Source organism: Hemitrygon akajei, chromosome 13 (genome assembly GCF_048418815.1).
Source record: "Hemitrygon akajei chromosome 13, sHemAka1.3, whole genome shotgun sequence".
NCBI classification, from domain to species: Eukaryota; Metazoa; Chordata; class Chondrichthyes; order Myliobatiformes; family Dasyatidae; genus Hemitrygon; species Hemitrygon akajei.
Genome location: NC_133136.1, coordinates 25,601,539 through 25,622,953, shown reverse-complemented (window position 1 = coordinate 25,622,953; position 21,415 = coordinate 25,601,539). Strand labels below are relative to the sequence as shown.

Genomic DNA, 21,415 nt, shown 5'->3' with positions numbered 1-21,415 from the left:
GGCAGTCTTAGTTGTATGACATGCCTGGTTAGACAAAACATTTTAAACTTCAACACTGTAAAACTAAGCTGATAAAAATGTACATTTATGGTAATAAAATGCATAGTACTTCTCTTAGTTCTATCTTTTTTCAGAGAATTCCTAAGAAAACCTAGTTAATATTTAAATAATCCTTTGCAAAGATATCAAAAACCACAAATCAATCAAAATGGTTCTGATGAAAGATCACTGGTCTAAAAGATTGACTCTATTTGTTTCTCTTGAGCTGCTGGTTGACCTCTTGAGCACCTCAGGCATTTTCTGTTTTCCTTCAGATGACACACTGCCATTTGAGGTGACTCATGGAAACTAATATTCTTTCAGAACAGATGAAACTTTGTTTCAGTCCTCCCAGAGGGCACAAGCACAAAACCCAAGAAAGTGGAATAGCAAGGTGGGTAAGTACATTGGCTTTTCATTTCTTGGCAGGAGGATCAACTGGAATTTAATCAGGTGCCAAAACCATTTCCTCTCTATGTCGGCCATAAGAGCCTACGTGAGATGAGTCTGTGTGGCCAAATCTAAATGTACAAAAGGCACACAGAAGTAAACATAGATTATAATCAAATACTGATGACACAGAAATGTAATCAAAAATGGTTTGGAATTTGAAGGGAATGCATTTAATCCACTAAAGATTAATCAGCTTACATCCAGTAGCAAATGCCAAGCTCTTCAGATGTGCTAATACAGTACACATTGACCACAGCTGATTTTGGTAAATAGTGGGAAACAGATGTGTGCTGCTGGCATCTAAATCACATTACTATTATTTTTTTAACTAAAAAGACAAGACACTACTTCCATTAACGTTATGCTTTAGATGAGAAATATCTGACAATTAAATACTTCAGTACTAGAGGGCATTTAAGGTGCGAGAGGTAAATTCAAAGGAGATGTGAGGGGCAAGTATTTTTTACACAGAGAGTGGTGGATGCCTGGGGTAGTGGTGGAGGCAGCTGCATTAGAGAGTTTGAAGAGATGTTTAGTTAAGCACATGAATGTGAGTGAAATGGAAGGATATGGAGACTGTGATTAGTTGGCCATTTAATTTCTAATTTAATTAGGTTACCACAATGTTGTGGGCCGAAGGGCCTGTTCCAGTGTTGTGCTATTCCATGTTCTAGTTGACGAGAAATGACATTTGATGTTCAACTTTTCCAGTATATTTGCACCCTTGGTAATATCTGGGAATTCCCAGGAACTAGGGAATTAAAATACCCAATGACTAAATAAAGAGGGAGTTAAATATGTATTTTGCTTTTGATTTTTTCCAATAAATTACATTTCTTATTTATAAAAATATTGGAGGTGCAGGGGAATTTAAAAAATAATTAAGCTAGGCCATTTTGAGACAACAGGTCATGAATTTAACCTCAAGAGGAACTTAAAGAGAATTAGTTGCTTTTTAACTCAGTAATGAATTAGCACTCAATATTGGGCATAGTGTATGCCAACAGTCATCAACTGCAAAAAAACATGCATGAGCTACTCCAAAGACTCCTATAAAAATAAATCACGTTACAAGTTACAGCAAAGAGATTACTTCCATAGAGATCCACTGTAACAGGTGGTCCCTTCTCCTTTGTATTTAAAACACCAGTGCAGTAATACATCATTAATGGCATAAATATACTAATAAATAATTCTGGAAGTACAAAATGTCACCTTGTCTCCTTGATACATAGCAACAAAACATATTCTTGGATGGTTATATATCCTCTAGGCTTAATACTTCACTGGACTGAACAAATTGTACTCTGTGTTTTTGTCTCTCAGACTACCTTCAATTACTACTTATCACTTAGACCTAATTTTAAAGATTACACCCTACAAAATGCAGCAAGAATTTCATCTGCAGGTGCTATGCTGTTAGGACAATATGTAATCAGTGCCTTGGGGTGTGAAAACTTGGGTTTGGTTCAAGCTTCACTCAGTACTGCGTGACCAACATGCAGTAAATCCAGCAGAAGTTCCAGTAGGGGGCAGGAGAAATGAGTTTCTGTTACAAAGCCAGTTACACTCCTGTTTTGTTGTCTCTGCTTGGAAAAGCGAGCAATTCCAAACAGACAAACAAAAGATGAGCACTATTTGTCACATGTATATCAAAACATACAGTGAAATGCATCATTTGCATCGATGATCTCAGGGTCTGAGGTCTCATTGATTTCAATGAATAATGCAGGAATACAGATTAGGGGAACAGAATGTGTACAGAATAATGCAAATGTCTAATCAGCCAATCATGTGGAGGCAACTCAGTGCATAAAAGCATGCAGACATGGTCAAGAGGCTCAGTTGTTGTTCAGACCAAACAACAGAATTGGAAACAAGTGTGATCTCAGTGACTGACCATGGAGTGATTGTTGGTGGCAGGCGGGCGGGTGGTTTGAGTATCTCAGAAACTGCTGATCTAAGATTCTCACGCAGAACAGTCTCTAGAGTTTAAAGAGAATGATGCAAAAAAACCCGATAAAAAGCATCCAGTAAGCTCTAGTTCTGTGTGTGAAAATGCATTATTAACGAGAGAAGTCAGAGGAGAATGGCCAGACTGGTTCAATCTGACAAGAAGGTGACAGTAACTCAAATAACCACGTTACAACAGTGGTGTGCAGAAGAGCATCTGGGAGCACACAACATATCAAACCTTGAAGTGGATAGGCTACAGCGGCAGGAGACCATGAATAGACACTCAGAGGCCACGTTATGAGATACAGGAGGTACCTGATCGAGTGGTCACTGAGTGTATCACTCCAATGACTAAACAGAACTACAGTTATGAAGAAAGAGATTTAAAACTTGAATCTACTGAAGAAATCAACAGTTATTCAAAATTATTTGAAATAAGTTGAAGTTTCACACCTAATACATAAATAAATTTCCCTACAAAGGTACTTTGCTTCAGTATACCATGTCAAGAAAGCAATATATTGAACAGTATGTGGCAACATTTGCCATCTGTGAGTGGTGGAAGAGGTACAGGTGTGCATCTTGAGTGATGAAGATGAAGAATGAAATCTTCCACTGAGATTCATAATGGTTTTGTAGGTGGTTATATCCATAATGCTACAATTCCCAATTGGAAGTTGTATTGCAAATTACTGCTCAGTGGGGGCTTATGTGCTACCCCAGCTGGACTCCTCAGGGGTTGCTCAGGTTTTCCGGCTCTGTGATGTAAACACCATGCACCTTCTGAAATCAATGGGAGAACTGGCTGCCAGGAGAAAGGCAAATACAAGCTTATACTTGATTTCTTAAGGAAGTTTAAATCTTTTACTTTTTTACACTGAATGTTTTAATAATTTTAAGTGATAGGTAATATATTGAACTTTTTCTCAGTATGATTTATCGAGAAGGTTAAGAAGAGAAGAAGGTAAAATAAAGGATATATAGGCTGGTTAGCCTGACTTGGTGGTTGGTAAGATTTTAACCTGTTTTTTTAAAGGATGAAATTTTGGAGCATATGATAAAATAGTACAAAGACAGTGTGGTTTTGTTAAGAGGAGATCTTGCCTGACAAATCTGTTAGAATTCTCTCAGGAATTAACAAGCAGGTTAGAAAAAGGAGAGTTGGGGGTGTTACTTACTTGGTGGATTTTCAGAAGGTCTTTGACAAGGTGCCACACACGAGGCAGCTAAACAAGGGTCTATGGTGTTACAGGCTGGATACTAACATGGACCAAAGACTGGCTGACTGGCAGAAGTTGAGGAATGGGAATAAAGGGCTTCTTTTCAGGATGACTGCTAGAGACAAGTGGAGTTCTGCAGCGGTCGGTGTGGGATTTTAACTTTTCAGTTTAAACATTACTGATCTGGATCAAGGAACTGATGGCACAGTGATCAAGCCTGCAAATGATACCAAGACAGGTAGAACAACAGCTACTGTCACAGAAGCAGAGAGTATTCAGAAGGACTAGGACAGGTTGGAAGATTGGGCAAAGGAATGGCAGATGGAATACAGTGTAGGAAACCGTATGGTCATGTTGTTTTGTAAAAGAATTAAGGTGTAGGCTGTTTTCTAAACGGAGAAAATTTAGAAATTTTGGGGTGCAAAGGGACTTGGGAGTCCTTGTGCAGGATTCCTTTACAGTTAACTTGCAGGTTGTATCAATTGTTCAGTCACGGTAGAAGATCTGCACCAAGAGTTTAAGTTGTTGATTATTTAGTTTATGCAATGATGTAATTAAGAAATAAAAATACAATTACTAAAATTAAAAGAGGGCATTCAAGGAAACATTTTAATCCAAAAAGAGAGCTTAGAAATCCATCTTACCTGAGAATAGTGCTCACTCTGTTTCGAGTCCCTTTTCCCAGTTTCCGAAAATCTTGTTCTGTTCTGTACTGTTGATAGGCTGGAAGTCTCATTATTAAGCTGCTTTTCAGTGTCCTGCTCAGCTGTGGTACAAGCATCTTTGGAACTGCAGTTTGGCTCCATTGGTTCCACTTTCGAACACTCACGTTCCAGAGACATGTGATATCCATTCTCTTGCTCAGAGTCGTGGCTCTCCCGGCTGTCCCTGTTTAGGGAGGAACGGGAGACAACACCAAACTTCCGAGTCCTTTTGCCATTTTGTTGGGGACTTCTGCTCGGATCGGAGGTGCTGCTGCCTGCCCTGGATTCAACGCTGCTGCCATGGGAAGGAGGAAGAGGAGCTTTGCGTTTGATGCGACGGAGCATGATCAGGTAGACACATCCGCCATTCCAGCACTGGTCAGCCAGGTAACTGTAATAAAAGCAGATTGCCTCCGTCAAATAAATATTTCGATCTTCAAGCCTTTATATGCTTCAGGTACTTGGTATAACCAAAATAACCAACTGGTCCAAACATGCTGGAATAGGTAGAAATGAGAGAAAATCTACAGATACTGGAAATCTAAGAAACAAACACAACACGCAGGAACTCAGCAGGTCAGGCGGCATCTATGGAAAAAAGTACAGTCGACCTTTCGAGCTGATTTCCTCCAGCATTCTGTGTATGTTGCTGGAATGGATAGAATTTGTTTTGAACCAAAAACTGAATGACTTTGAGACCTTAAGAGTATCTTAGTAATATTGAAATAAGTTAATAACTAATATTAAGAATAATAACTATTCCTACAGTATTGCTTTCAAGGTTAACCACTCTAACATAGCACTACCAATGTCTGTTGCTAAGGGAATGATGATGATTGCTTAGTTGTGTAACCCACTCAATTGCATATGTGAATTAGAGTTCCCACTAAACCATCTCTGGCACTTAAAGGAATCTAGATGGTATTGCTCAAGGATAATTCTCACCTCCTGCTGCTAAGTTCACTGACTTCTAATGGTAAATTATTATAAAGTGAGCATGATCACGATGACACCATACTTACATCCAACAAAATATTGCAAATGTCATGTGGATGTCTCACTGATAAAAATGCATAAAACATTAATTAAACCTGCAACAAAATATCTTCTTATACCACAACAGTAACCTTCAAGCAATACAATAGCAATGTTTAAGAGGCCCTATAGACATGCAAGGAACAAACAGGGAATAGAGGAATATATTGCCAGACCTGCTAAGCACTTAAAGTCCTAAAGAAGGGTCTCGGCCCGAAATGTCAACTGTTTATTTATTTCCATAGATGCTGCCTGACCTGCTGTGTTCCTCCAGCATTTTGTGTATGTTGCTTTGGATTTCCAGCATCTGCAGAATTTCTTGTGTTTGTTAAGTATTTGTTTTTAGAAACATAGAAACATGGAAAACCCACAGCACAATACAGGCCCTTCAGCCCACAATGTTGTGCCGAACATGTACTCACTTTAGGCAGATTAATAGTTCAGCATGGACTAGATGGGCTGAATGGCCTGTTTCTGGGCTGTAGTGTTCAACGATTATGAATCTGCCTGAGGTGGAGGTAGGGACAGCTTTTTTTCATGATATTTAAGTATCTACACGAGCACTTGAAGCTCAATAGCATACAAGTCTGAGTGTGGGAAACTGGGATTAATAAAGACCATTTACTTTCTCATTATTTATCCCATTTATGCCCTCATGATATTGTACATCTCAGACTGGTCACCCCTCAGCATTCTTCCCTCCAGGGAAAACAACCCTAGTCCCTCCACTCTCTCATTACAACGGCCGGAATGGATTCACAGGACCAAAGGAACTGTTACCGTGCCGTCTAATTCCTATTCTCCTGTACTCAAAGCAGTTTTTTCCATTTACTCTGCTGCAATAAAGAACCAAACATATCTCTGGCACATCAAGACAAGAGAATTGACTCTAAAAGTGAACTGTCTTCATTGTTGTATAATCTGTTGCAGCTGATTGCAGTCCAGATAAGGTCAGAATTCCTGTGATGTGGATCTGGCATATGGAATGGAACTCATTTCATTGGACTGAATTAGAGGAAGGTTGAATACTCATCTCATCCTTTCTCTTTCATGATTTGGCAATACATTCATGAAATGAAATGTTTTATTCAGGAATTCTACCAAGCTTAACGCTCTCAGAGTCCTTCTGAGATTAAAGACAGGTACCACTGAGGGGGTCTATAAATAGCTTATGACTATAAATTAATTAAGGTCACTAATCCTCTTGCTGGTTCCAGGAATGTAAAAAAAAATGGATCTTCAGCCAAAAATAGCCACAGGCAACAATGATTCACTCCCTACGTGTGCTTCCTGCAGCCAAAGTTTCATACCAAGAATACTAATTTGTAAAAGAAGCACTTTGCAAGAAGTTCACATGATTTTATCCTAGTGCAGCTTCCACTGCCCATCATTTAACAACAGACCGTTCACAGAAAATCTTCCATATTGCTAAAGGGGCTGGCTCCTGGTCTGCTTTCAGAGACAAGGAAGGGGATTGCTGGGAATCTGATGGAGATTAACAAGTTACTACCAAATATTTGAGATACAGAATAAAAATTCTTCCTTATGGAAGTTATGTGAAAAAGTACATAAATAAACACAAAATGTATGCAGAGAACTGAAATTGGTTACCAAGGACAATGATCGCAGGCTGCTAATTCTCAGCTGGACGCTACTTAATGGAATTGCTTCTATTGATATGCGCACAATATTTTAGAGGCCCTCCACTGGTCTGGGTCGACTGTGGATGCTGCGTCTCAGCTGTCTATGTGATACGCAACCCAGGGCAGCACAATATGGAGAGCAAGATTATGCCCATGTAAGGCCTTCCCTCTCCGTGCAGCTGAATCCAAAGGAATGGCAGAGACTTATACAATTTGGCACCAGCAGCGTTGCAGGAGTTGAACTCAATCTAGGACTGCCTTAGGTACTCCAGCTCCAAATTTTTCCCTCAGGATTTACCCCTGAAGCCTTCCCCATGATTGGGTATAAGGCAGCAGAGGTTTGAGATGGGGCGGCATGTTAAGGCAGCGTAGTGGTTAGCACAATACTTTACAGTACAGATGACACGGGTTCAATTCCCGCCGCTACCTCTAAGGAATTTGTACGTTCTCCCCATGACCGCGTGGGTTTCCTCCGACTGCTCCAGTTTCTTCCCACGGTCCAAAGATGTACCAGCTGGTAGGTATTGGTCATTGTGAATTGTCCTGTGATTAGGCTAGGGTTAAATCGAGGTATTGTTGGGGGCGTGGCTCAAAGGGCAGAAAAGGCTTATTCTGCGCTGTATCTCAATAAATAAATAAAAAATGAATCAGTTTCCCTTCTCATAGATGAGCTGCCATCACTGCTGATGAGCCCCATCTGCCCAAAGCAACTGGTCTTAAGGCACCAGCCTTTACCACCTTCTCCCAGTAGCAGAAACTGTTTCATCGGGTTCAGGTGCTAAGCCACAAATGAAAGCCAGCAGCTGGACTTGGTTGTTAGAGGCTATTTGAGAAGCATGCCATTGGGAGCCTTTAATAGGTGATGGCAGATTATCCCCGTTACCACCCCTGGCTTATGCAACCTTAAGGAAGCCAAGTTCTTTATATAACAATAAGAACTTGAATACTTTAGCACTTGGAAAATGTAATGGGAATGCGATGGGGGAGTTTACATTGCAGCATACAAGAATTTTGCCAGGGCTTGAGGACCTGGGTTATAGAGAAAGGCTGAACAAATTAGGACTTTATTCACAGAAGCATAGAAGAATGAGGGAAAAGTTGACATAGGTGTATAAAGTTATGAGGGCTATAGATATGGTTAATGCAAGTAGGCTTTTTCCCACTGAAATTGGTTAAGAGTAGAACTGGAGATCAGAGATTTAGGGTGAAAGATAAAATATTTATGGGGAATTGAATTGAATTGAACTGACTTTATTTCTTACACCCTTCACATACTTGAGGAGTAAAACTCTTTATGTTACATCTCCATCATAGTAATTTATAATAATTTATAATAAATAGAACTGTCAATGTAATATAGAGTACACTCAAATCAGCGTGAGTTCATCAGGCTGATGGCCTGGTGGAAGAAGCTGTCCCAGAGCCTGTTGGTCCTGGCTTTTATGCTGCAGTACTGCTTCCCAGGTGGTAGCAGCTGGAATAGATTGTGGTTAGGATGACTCAGGTCCCTAAGGATTCTTTGGGCCCTTTTTACACACCTGTCCTTGTAAATGTCCTGAATCATGGGAAGTTCACAACTACAGATGTGCTGGGCTATCCGCACCACTCTCTGCAGAGTCCTGCAATTATACAATTCCCCACCTGTGTGGGGGAGTCTTCTTCACTCAGAGGTTGGTGTGAGTGTGAAATGAGCTGCCAGCAAAAACGGTAGCTGTGGATTTGAGAAGTTTGGAATAGTACTTGAATGCAAGGGGAATGGAATTTGGCATTGCCTTGATGGGCTGAAGGACCAGATTTAATACCGTCCTTCCCACAATCCTGATTGACAGGTAACAGAACCTGGGCCTCTGTACCTCCCTCTGCAATTGGATCCTCGACTTCCTAACCAAAAGACCACAATCTCTGCGGATCGGTGATAACATCTCCTCGCTGACGACCAACACTGGTGCACCTCAGGGGTGCGTGCTTATCCCACTGCTCTACTCTCTTTATACCCATGACTATGTGGCTAGGCATAGCTTAAATACCATCAATAAATTTGCTGGCAATACAACCATTGTTGGTAGAATCTCAAGTGGTGACGAGAGGGCGTACAGGAGTGAGATATGCCAACTAGTGAAGTGGTGTCGCAGCAAAACCCTGGCACTCACGTCAGTAAGATGAAAGAGCTGATTGTGGATTTCCAGAAGGGTAAGACGAAGGAACACATACCAATCCTCATAGAGGGATCAGAAGTGGAGAGATTGAGCAGTTTCAAGTTCCTGGGTATTAAGATTGATGCAGTTATAAAGAAGGTAAGACAGTGGCTATACTTCATTAGGAGTTTGAAGAGATTTGGTATGTCAACAAATACACTCAAAAACTTCTATAAATGTACCATGGACAGGCCGCATTACTGTTTGGTAAGGGGAGAGGGCTACCGCACAAGATTGAAAGAAGCTGCAGATAGTTGTAAATTTAGTCATCTCCATCTTGGGTACTGGCCTACAAAGTACCCAGGACATCTTTAAGGAGCAGTGTCTCAGAAAGGCAGTGTCCATTATTAAGGGCCTCCTGCACCCAGGGCATGCCCTTTTCTCACTGTTACCATCAGGTAGGAGGTACAGGAGCCTGAAGGCACACACTCAGTGATTCAGGAACAGCTTCTTCCCCTCTATCATCCAATTCCTAAATGGACATTGAACCCTTGGACACTACCTCATTTAAAAAAATATATAGTATTTCTGTTTTTTTTGCATGATTTTTAATGTATTCAATATACGTATACTGTATAAAGTATACTGAACAAGATTTTTTTTTCTTCCAAATATGTATTGCATTGACCTGCTGCTGCTAAGTTAACAAATTTCACGTCACATGATAATAAATCTGATTCTGATTCTGTGCTGCAGTGCTCTAGGTCTCTATGAAATATCCCAGGAATTTTTTTTGCAGGATGCTGAATAGTAAATACTGTGAAGCAAAACTAATGGGTTAAGCTCAGTGATCAAAGTAGCAGCAAAGTAGAGGGATTTTGGAAAAGAATTTCAAAATGCAACCCACAATGTTTGAAGATCGCTACCAATTTAGCACTCGACAAGCAGGTATGATAGAGAACTCACTTTTGAAGAGTAAAAGGCACAAGCTTGGAGGCTGGTCTGCAGCCAACTGCAACAGCAGGAGAGGAAGGGGCCAAAGGTCTCCACTCTCTCTGGAACTCTGAAGGTACTACCCTCCACTTTCTCTGCACTCGTCCCAACCTCACTATCAGTGAGTGGGAATAAGGGTGGGCGGGGGGGGGAGGGGGGCTTTGGAACTGCTTCTTTTCATGTTATATGTCAATGATTTGGAGGACGGAATTGAAGGCTCTGTGGCTAACTTTGCAGATGATACGAAAATAAGTGGCTGGAGCAGGGAGTCTGCAGAAAGATTTTGATAGATTAGAATAGGCAAAGAAGGGGCAGATGGAATACAGTGTAGGGAAGTGTGTGGCCATGCACTTTGAATAAAGGTGTGGATTGTTTTCTAAAGGAGAAAAATTTAAAAATTAGAGGGTCAGAGTTCAAATATACTACCAAAATATATTTACATATTGTTTGTCAACATATACAACCCTGAGATTCATTTTCTTGCAGGCATACTCAATAAATCCAATAACCATAAAAGAATCAATGAAAGACTGCACCCAATAGGGCAGACAACCAGAGTATAAAAGACAACGAACTGTGAAATTATAACCATTGTAATTGTACATCTCTACCACCTCGTTCCAGGCACTCTCAACCCTCTGCCTGAAAAAACCTGACTCTCAGATCCCTTTCCCCTTTAGCCTTAATCCCATGCTGTCTAATTTTAGACTTCAGAACCCTGTTAAAAGGGCTCATAATCTTATTAAACTCCAGAACCTATGTCCTTATAACTCAAGGTTTTCAGTCTAGGCAACATCCTTATGATTTTTTTCCTGCACCCTCTAAAGACGAATCACATCCTCCCTGTACTGCGGTGGCCAGAACTGTAAAAAAATACTTCAGCTGTGGTCTAACCAACATTTCATACAGCTCTCATATGATAGCCCATTTCTTTTAAGATTCAGCAGCTTCTGCTTTGGCCATGTCTATTTTTCAACCATCTTTTTCTAATTCATGCTATTGTTTTTTTGTCTCCACTATAAAATTGGATTCATTTCTCTCCTTAAAAGTCTGAACTTCACTACTCAGTTTTATCATCTCTAATTTATCTCCATCTAAGGTCACACACATCCTTGTGATGTTCTTTATTTAAAACCTCTAGGATTCCTAATGCTGCTCGGATTGTCACTATCCCTGTTTAGAAATCAATAACATCCAATGTTACTGTAGTGGGAGCATAGTATATCCACTTGTTGGAATAAGCAGACCTTCTGATGAATGGCCTTTTGCACGAAACGTAAGATCTGTTACTCACGAGTATTTAAGGATTTTCCATTTTTAATCACAGGTTTCAATCCTCTAGCTCTTTCTCCTTGCTAACGTCTCTGTGACCCACAGCCATATCCCAGCCCCTTCTAATCTGATCCTTTCATCTCCTCCAGTAATGGCTTCATTTATGAAGGTTAATCATAAACACAAGGTTAGTTAATCAGCAAGGCATATTTCATCTTCCCCTTTCATGCTGATTTACCACCCTCCGGCTAAAGAAATTCCTCCTCATTTCTGTTCTAAATGGACATCCTTCTATTCTGAGGTTGTGCCCTCTGGTCCTAGACTCCTACACTATAGGAAACATCAACATTTGTCCTTTCCGAATATTCAATAGGTTTCATTGAAGTCTCCCCCTATTCTTCAAAACTCTAGAACACGCCTCATACATTAACCCTTTCATTCCTGGAATCAGTCTGGTGAACCTCCTCTGGACCCTCTCCAATGCCAGCACATCTTTTGTAAGAAAAGGGGTCCAAAACTGCTCACCATATTCCAAGTACAGTCTGACCAATGAAACCCTCAGTATTACACCCTTGTGTTTATAGTCTCCTCTTGAAATGAAGCCTAACATTGCATTTGCCTTCCTTACCAACATCTCAACCTAGAAGTTAACCTTTGGGTCCTTTTTCAAGGACTAGGTGAGGTTACATCTCTCAGATCCTTCCCCTCATTTAGCCCTTGAAAAGCCACTCACCTTACCTTTGCCCACACCTGGTTGTCACGGACTTTATAAAAATAGTAGACAAGTATATCCTCACAAAATCATTCAGTCTTCGCCAACCAGAAGTCCTGGTTGAACCATGAGATTCACAGTCTGAGGGCCACATCAGAAGCCTTCAAGTCTGGCAACCAAGAAAGTTACAAAAGGTCTAGATGTGATATTAAGGAAGCCACAAAAGGTCTAGGTACGATCTCCAGGAAGCCGTCTCATTGGCAAAGTGGCAATTCTGAACTACACTTTAATCAATGAAGTGTGCTCGACAGCTGTGGCAGGGTTTCAATGCTATCACCCATTACAAAATAAAGTCAAGTGACAACAGGGCTTCACTTCCAGATGAGCTCAATGCCTTCTGTAAAAGCACAAAATGCTGGCAGAACTCAGCAGGCCAAACAGCATCTATGGGAGGAGGCAGTGACAACGTTTCGGGCCGAAACCCTTCGCCCGAAACGTTGCCACTACCTCCTCCCATAGACGCAGTCTGGCCTGCTGAGTTCTGCCAGCATTTTGTGTTTTTATATATTTCCAGCATCTGCAGATTCACTCGTGTTGTCAATGCCGTCTGTGTTCGCTTCGACCGTCAAAACATGGAGGAGCCATAATAAATTTCCACAGCCCCCACGGCCCTGTGATTTCAGTCTCTGAGGCCGTGTGAGGGTACCCTTCAGGAGTCTGAACCCATGGAAAGCATCTGGCTCAGATCGGGTACCTAGTTGTGTACCCAAGACCTGTATTGATCACTGAGATCTTTAACCTCTCACTTTGGCAGTCTGAAGTACCCAGCTGCTTCCAGCAGGCCTCAATTATATCGGTGCCTGAGAAGAATGTGGTAACCTGCCTCAATGACTACTGTCCAGAAGCACTTGCATCCACAGTGATGAAGTGTTTTGAGAGGTTGGTGATGAAACACATCAACTCCTGAATGAATAGCGACTTGGATCTACTCCAACTTGCTGACCAGCACAATAGGTCCACAACAGATGCCATTTCATTGGCTCTTCATTCAACCCTGGAACATCTGGACAACAAAGGTGCATACATCAGGATCAGGACTATGGCTTGCAATTCAATACTATATCCTCCCAAAACTGATCAATAAGCCTGAAGATCTTGGCCTCAGCACCTCCTTGTGCAATTGGATTGTTGATTTCCTCACTTGCAGAACCCAGTCAGTTCAGATTAGCAGCATCTCCTCCACAATCACCATTAGCGCAGGTGCATCACATGGCTGTGCGCTTAGCCCCATATTCTACTCGCTTTACACTTCTGACTGTGTGACTAAGCACCAACACCTTATTTAAGTTTGCTGACAACACCACTGTTGTTGGCTGAATCAAAGATGGTGACAAATCAGCATATCAGAGGGAGACTAAATTTCTGGCAGAGTGGCTCCACAACAACAACTTCTTACACAATGTCAGCAAGACCACGGAGCTGATTATTATGGACTTTAGAATTATTAGGAGGTCCATTAACCAGTACTCACTAGAGGATCAGAGTTGGAGAGGCTCGGCAACTTTAAATTCCTTGGTGTTATTGTTTCAGAAGACCTGTCCTGGACCCAGCATACAAGTTCAATTACAAAGAATGTACAACAGTGCCTCTACTTCCTTAGACATCTAAACTTTGACAAGCCTCCACAAATGTGCAGTGGAGAGTATATTGACTGGCTGTATCACAGCTTGGTATGGAAACACCAGTGCTTTTGAATGGAAAATCCGACAGAAAGTAATGGATGCAGCTTAGTCCATCATGGGTAAAGCTCTCCCCACCACTGACCAGATCCACACAGAGTGTTGTCACAAGAAAGCAACATCCATCATTAGGGACCCCCCACCCCTACCCAGGACGCACTCTCTTTTCACTGCTGTCATCAGGAAAGAGTTACAGGACTCACACCACCAGGTTCTTAAACCAGAGTGGATAACTTGACTTGCCCCATCACTGATTTGAAGAATATGGGCTTAACAGGGGCAAGTATAATATGGCTAAATGTGGCCAAATGGCCTAGTTCTCTGATGTATAGCTCTATGAGTCTGTGAAATGAGAATAGCTGGTGATGGGAGAGAAAATACATAGAAATTCTATGAAATACAAGTTGGGATCTTATAATAATTAACTGCTATTATCATCATCATCATCAGCTTCCACGCCCAGTTTGAGCTTTGACTGCCATGGCCCACTCACTCCTGCTTCACGTCAAGTGGATCAATTCATTGGTATTGATTTCCAGTTCTCTGGCTGCTATCTCCATCATCATTTGTCTTTGCCTTCCTCTTGTTTTCTTCCCTTCATTCTTTCCCATAATTACCGTGCATTCTAACTCTTCTTTCCTAATCACATGTCCAATGAAGTCACATTGCCTTTTCATGATCTCAAACATTATTTCTCTTTTTGTGCTTGCTCTGTTCATGACATTATACCTTATGGATCTGAATAAATGGCCACGTCAGTTCCAATATTTGCTACTTCTAGCCTCAACTTCCTGACTTATGCTGAAGCCTGATTCAGTTCCTAAACCAAGAGACCAAATTTCAGCCCTGAAGCTGAACAGTAAATCTTAACCACATGGGAATTAAAGTCGAGTCCCAGTCTACTTTCAGCCACTGTCCAAATATATACACTTCCTGCAGAGAACACAGCCTCATTTCTTTTCTATTAACTGTAGGTCATCAAAGAAATTGTGAACACAGGAGATTCTTCAGATGCTGGAAATCCAGAGAAACACACACAAAATGCTGGAGGAACTCAGCAGGTCAGACAGCATCTATTGAAAGGAATAAACAGTCAAAGTTTTGGGCTGAGACCCTTCAACAGGGCTGAAGAGGAAGGGGGAGAAAGCCAGAGTAAGAAGGTGGGAGGAGTGGATGGACGAGCAGCTATAGGTGATAGGTGAAGCCAGGTGGGTGGCAGAGAGGGGCTGAAGTGAGAAGCTGAGAGGAGATAGGTGGAAAGGGTAAAGTGAATTGAATTGACTTTATTCCTTACATCCTTCACATACATGAGGACTGAAGAAGGAATCTGATAGGAGAGAAGAGTGGAATATGAAAAAATGGAACAATGCGAGGTCCTGGGGGAGGTGATAGGCAGTTGAGAAGAGGTAAGAGGGGAACTAGAGAGGGGAAATGGAAGAAGAGGGAAGAGGAGGGGGAGAAATTATCAGAAGTTAGAGAGATTGATGTTCGTGCCATTAGTTTGGAGGTTATCCAGATGGAATATGAGGTGATGCTCCTCCAGCCTGAGAGTGGCCCCATCATGGCACGAAGGGAGGCCATTGACTGACATGTCAGAAAGGGAATAGGGATTGTAATTAAAATGGCTGGCCACTAGGAAATACTGCCTGTTATGGATGGAGTGAAGCTGCTCAATGTGAGAAGAAATTGTCATGTCCTTCTGCAAAAGAGCCTATACTCAATGAACTTCCAACTGGCCTGGTTTGTAAATTTCATCAATAGCACAACGGCTAAAGGTCTGGTCGACCGACTTCCCAACAAATAAAATGGTCAATAATTGAAATCAAGGACATGTTGCAAGGATTTCAAATTATTTGACTTTCCTTCAGGATCTTCCAAACTTATGATGGACTAATGAACAGTGCATAATTTCAACTAATGATATACAGCCTAAAACCACCAGCTCTTCATGGAAAAGTTTGTTTTGCCATCACTGAAACAGGTGCTAGTCCATGGACCACAATGCTTGGAAATCACATCGAGCAGGTCCACTTTAGGAAACAACTCAAAACTGAAAAAAGCCTAGTGATTATGATGGTAGGCCTGCTCCACTGTGTGTGAAACTCTTTGAATCTCATGACTAATATGACTTTCCAACAGAGTGCTCCTCCTCGGCTACTGTGCCCTGCTCTGCCTTTCCATCTGTGAACTTCTGGGTCCACATTTCTAACTTGAGACTTCTCTTGTCTGTGTTCCTCAGGCGTTTCAACAACTTGGTGAGACAGCAGAGCAAAAGCAAGTGATGTTTTTAGATCAGTGTATCAGAATTTCCACTATTTATAAAATCCCACTTATTGCTTAGCGTGCACTACATATATAAATTAAATCTTATGCCAGCAAAAGGAAGCATATGGTTGTCCATGTCAACTACTGTTCACTAAAATCTGTAATCAATTATTTTGAAAGGCCTAAATACTCCTGCATGCTTTGCTATTTCCTCTGTTAGCGCCCATTTTCTTAAAGCTCTAAATCAACAGCCAAATATATTACAATTACACTTTCTGTATATCAGCCAGAGGATCTGGTATGGTTTTTGATTTGGTCTACAAGATTCAAAGTACATTTATTATCAAAGTACATATACAGAATATAACTCTGAAATCTGTCCTCCCACAGGCAGCCACAAAACAAAGAAACACCGTGGAACCCATTCAAGAAAATATCAAACACCCAATGCGTGAGAGAGAAAAAGAAGAAATTGCGCAAGCGGCAAAAAGCCAGTGAACAACACGTAGAGCAGCAAACACCAAAGCAGTGGTACTCACCTTAGTTCCGTTCAGTGCCTCACTGCCAGCCAATGCAGGCCAAGGGACCATTCTTCACCAAAACTCCCCAGTCAGCGTCGATTCCCCTGATCAAATGGCTCAAAGTCAGCAAAAAAAAAGTAACCAGAATCCAGGAACACATGCAACATGAACTTTAAAGTCCTCCAAAGTGAGTCCACAGCCTTGCCGATCAATCCTCCCAAGACTCTTGCACCTTCCTTTGGCAGCAGTTAGCCAGAAGAAGAGGAAGACTGGTTCAGCACATACAGATGGCGCCAAACATCCACCCGTCCTCTGCTCTCATTCATCCTTGCTCGACGCCTCAATCAGAGAGAAGTAATGGAGTGGATCATGGGCTCGCAACCCTCCTCCAGGCTATCAGGCCTCCATCCCAAATCTCATCAAACTTCCTCAGGTACAGCAAAGCGCCAGATTGCTCAATCAGCCCCAAAATACACCATCTAAATATAAATCACAGGTCCAATTGCACACTGCTTAGTAGTAGAATCACTTTTGAAAGAAGTGCAAGAAGCAGTTTCATGAACAGTTAGCAGGACATTGCCACTTGTTGCATTGTTTGCTGGTGCCATCTTGCTGAGGATGCATGCTAATTCTACACTGTCTTTCATTTCTCACCAGCACCTAGATAACATATGGACGACCAGATAGAATGACCGTCCAACGAAATCAGTGGGATAGTCACTGAGCAGTTGGTATAATGGGTATTTGATCTGCTCAGTTAGGTTGATTCCCAAGATTTAATGACATAAATACACTCAGTGGCCACTTTATTAGGTACAGCCTGTCGCTAATGAAGTGGCCACTGGGCATATGTTCGTGATCTTCTGCTGCTGTAACCCATCCACTTCAGGGTTTGGCACGTTGTGCCTTCAGGGATGCTCTTCTGGCCAACACTGTTGCAACGCATAATTACTTGAACTATTGTCACTTTGGCCCAGTCTGACCATTCTCTTATGACCTCTCTCATTAACAAGGCGTTTTCATCCACAGAACTGCCATCACCGGATTTTTTTTTGTTTTTTGCACCATTCTCTGTCAACTATAGAGACTTGTATGTGAAAATCCTAGAAGAACAGCTGTTTCTGAGATACCCAAACCACCCCTTCCGGCACCAATAATCATCCCATGATCAAAGCCTCTTAGATCACATTTCTTCCACATTCTGATATTTTATCTGAACAACAACCGAACCTCTTTGACCACGTCTGCATGCTTTTATGCATTGAGCTGCTGCCACGTGATTAGCTAGTTAGATATTTGCATTAACGAGAAGGTGTACAGATGTACCTAATAAGGTGTCCTCTGCGTGTAAACCCCTTAGCAAATATTCTTGCAACTTGGGAACTCATCCAATCAAGTTCCAGCAATTTGTTGTTTGCAAGTCTCAATTCTGTAACTAAAAAAAAAATTTTTAGGGAAGCATTAAAACTAATCAAATTGAATTTTTTGTCTTAAAATAATCTGAAGGTAATTGGATATGAAAATTATTTACTTTCTATACAATTTGGAGTTATCCAATCATAATCAACAAATAACACCTTTGAAACACAATCAATTATAAACAATGAATGGTGCAACACTAGAATGATCATTGATGTAAAGAATGGAGAGGGGGCTTGGTGTACTTTTGGGTGGGGAACTAAAATGCCCCATCTGGGTGGAAGGCCAGAACTACTATTTTCGAATTAAGAACAGAGATTATGATATTATTAGTGCCTGCTGATTGAAGCATGACACAGTGTCTGAATCAAAGTGCCGATGAGAGAAAGTGAGTTATGTGAGTCAACTGAGATAATGAATAACTCCAGAAATAATTACACTTGAGCTATTAGACGTAGTAGCATAATGATGTCAAGAAATAAAGATTCTGGAGTCATTAAGTACGGTAGCATAGTGGTTAGCGCAACACTTTACATTAGCCTACTGTGGTCTGAAAGGAGATCGTATATACTCCCCGTCACCACGTGGGTCTTCTCAAGGTGCTCTGATTTCCTCCCACAATCTAAAGATGTACAGTTAAGGTAAATGAGTTGCGGGCATGCTATATTGGCGCCAGAAGCATGGGCGACCAGCGTAATCCTCGCTGATTTGATGCAAAATGACACATTTCACTGTATATTTCGACACACGTGCGACAAATGAAGTGAACCCTTAATACTTTAGATTTTGAGATGGATAATTTGCCAAAAAGCACAGAAAGTCATGGGATGTGTGTATATTGTATATTGAGCTGATTACAGTTGACAAACTAAAGCCGATGAAAATAATATGCAATTGTAACATATTGTCACACTAAAAAACTATTACAGCATAATGCTTTAGGGACTGCATTTGTTACATGCCAACCACATTGCAACCAACCTAGAACAGGTTGAGCAATAAATCAAACTGAGAGCAACTGAGAGCATGGAGAATCCTTGGATACTAATTTAAGGTCCTGGGAGAAAATTTTAGTTTTGAAAATTTGAAGTGACTTGCTCATCAGAGATTGTATTATTTGTGGAATTTACAGGTTCAGTTGGAGGGGCAGAGTCAATTCCAAAAAAACAGTCCATACAGTCATGCATGGCTTTGGAGCTATTCAAGACCAGGTTAGAAATGTCTGATGGCCAGCCACAATGAGTACACAGAGCGAGATGCTAGGCAAAAGCCAGAAAAGGATAATAACTACCAAGGCAGCTTAGATGTTTCAAGTTTTGTAGACAAAAAAATATATAATATTCTTCGTATGGGAATAAGTATGTGAAATGTGCATTGTCACTACATTTCTACAAACAGTGCATGATGCGCAGGACATTAGAATCCCATGGATTGGGCAAGATGATCAATGTAGTCCCAGAGCCAGGATCAGATTCTGTGTAACAATTAAATACCATGTATCTAGTGTCAGGCAAGGTCAATTTTGGGAAAACAGCACCTGCCAGATATATCCATGCCAAGACATTGGTGCAAGGGCAACTAGTGTCATTTCAACTTAACTCAGGAGCAATGAGTAATGTTCTTCCGAACCAAAACATCTGTTTCGAGACAGTTCTTTGAAGCCAGCAAGCCTCTTTTAGCCAACACCACCACCATGTGTGTACACGGCACTCTGCAGCCTCCACTTTATCACAGGCATTTACATTGTTCTCCCCTCCCCTTTCCCTTCTCTGCAACTTCAATTCATGTTTGATTTCTAACTTTGCCTAGTTGTAATAAGAAGGTCACTGACCTGAATCAGTAACTCTGTTTCTCTCTCCATGCATGCTGGCTGATCAGCTGGGCATACTTCCAGTATTTACTGAATTGTAAAGCTCCACTCTACAGCAGGATGTGGGGTGGAGCTTCTGTGAGGGAACCCAGAGAGTCAAGGGCACTAAGGTAAGGATTTCGTTGTGAAAGATTGGAAAGATGACATACATGTATTTATTTACTTATTGAGATACAGCATAGAATAGGTCCTTCCTGCCATTTGAGCTGTGCTGCCCAGCAACCCTCGATTTAACCCTAGCCTAATCACGGGTACAGTTTACATTGGCCAATTAACCTACCAACTCGACTGGTAAAGGTCCAGTTTTAAAGGATGAAGAATAATGATTCAATGTAAGTATTCATTTCAACAGCACAACTCACTGATTACAATGCTGAAGTTTCCCATGGGGCAGAATAACTCTTAAGTTCAGTAAACTGTAGAACAACAGCTAGAGATGTCCTACAGAAGACAAAAGAGATCCCAATGATCTACTATTATCATGATATGGAGAAAAAGCGGGGTTAGACCTTACACCAGACAGTGATGACGACTCAAGACACCAAACACTTCACCTCATAGTAAGTTATTTTGGAGGAAGATGCTCCATAGTGGAACATTCGAGGCCTGCTAATGGAAATATGTAACAGTGCAGCAGTAAATCTGCAGAGGTCCATAGAGAACCCACAACAGTTAGGACAAGATTTGGGAAGATTGCATGTCAATTTGAGTTTCTGACAATCACTGTGCAAACATCAAGCACCTAGAGGTGGTCAGTTATTGTGCATGCTTGTTTTTGTTATTAATGTAACCATCATACTGACTGTGTGCACTAAAAGCTGCTCTCTTTGTAACTCCAACCATGTTCAGTGTGTAAAGGTCTGGAGTTTATCTGCATCTATAAGAAAAACCCTATTTTCCAGTATTTTAAAGAAATTCTGAGAGAGCCACTGTGAGTCCCATAAAAATAAGTTTTACACTTAATAAACAGAGCTTGGACATTTGTCAGGTTCAGCTGAACAAAGATAAGAACTCAGTTCGCTGAACTAGAAATTAGAATTCCATTGCATCAGAGGGAGGCCTCTGATTACTAGTCAGAGCCTGAAACTTCAACCTTCAAGTTCAAGATTAATTGTCATTCAACCGTACACATGTATAGAGCTAAATGAAACAGCTTTCATCTGGGGCCAAGATAGACAACATCATACATATAGTTACATATAGCACACAGCACATATAGTTACGATAGCCCATGGAGTCACAATAATATTAGCATCAATAATAGTCCAATGCATCTCTGAGGAAACAAAGTCATGTCTACTCATACCTCTACTGTCAGTATTTGTTTCAAATTATACAACCATACTTTATCAAGGCTGAGGTTAACTTCTCAATTAAATCCACACGTATGCACTGCTTAAATTTCTGAGTCCATCTGGATACTGTCCATTCCTTCTCCA

At 41.2% G+C, this 21,415-nt stretch overlaps 1 protein-coding gene across 2 annotated transcripts in view; it reads right to left on the bottom strand.

Moving 5' to 3' along the window:
• pdzd2 (PDZ domain containing 2) overlaps window positions 1–21,415 on the bottom strand; it is a 457,654-nt gene that overhangs the window by 163,704 nt on the left and 272,535 nt on the right. For both annotated transcript variants that reach the window (XM_073064257.1, XM_073064259.1), the window contains one exon: window positions 4,313–4,763. In XM_073064257.1, the coding sequence (XP_072920358.1) occupies window positions 4,313–4,763 (451 nt within the window). The remainder of the gene's footprint in view (window positions 1–4,312; window positions 4,764–21,415) is intronic.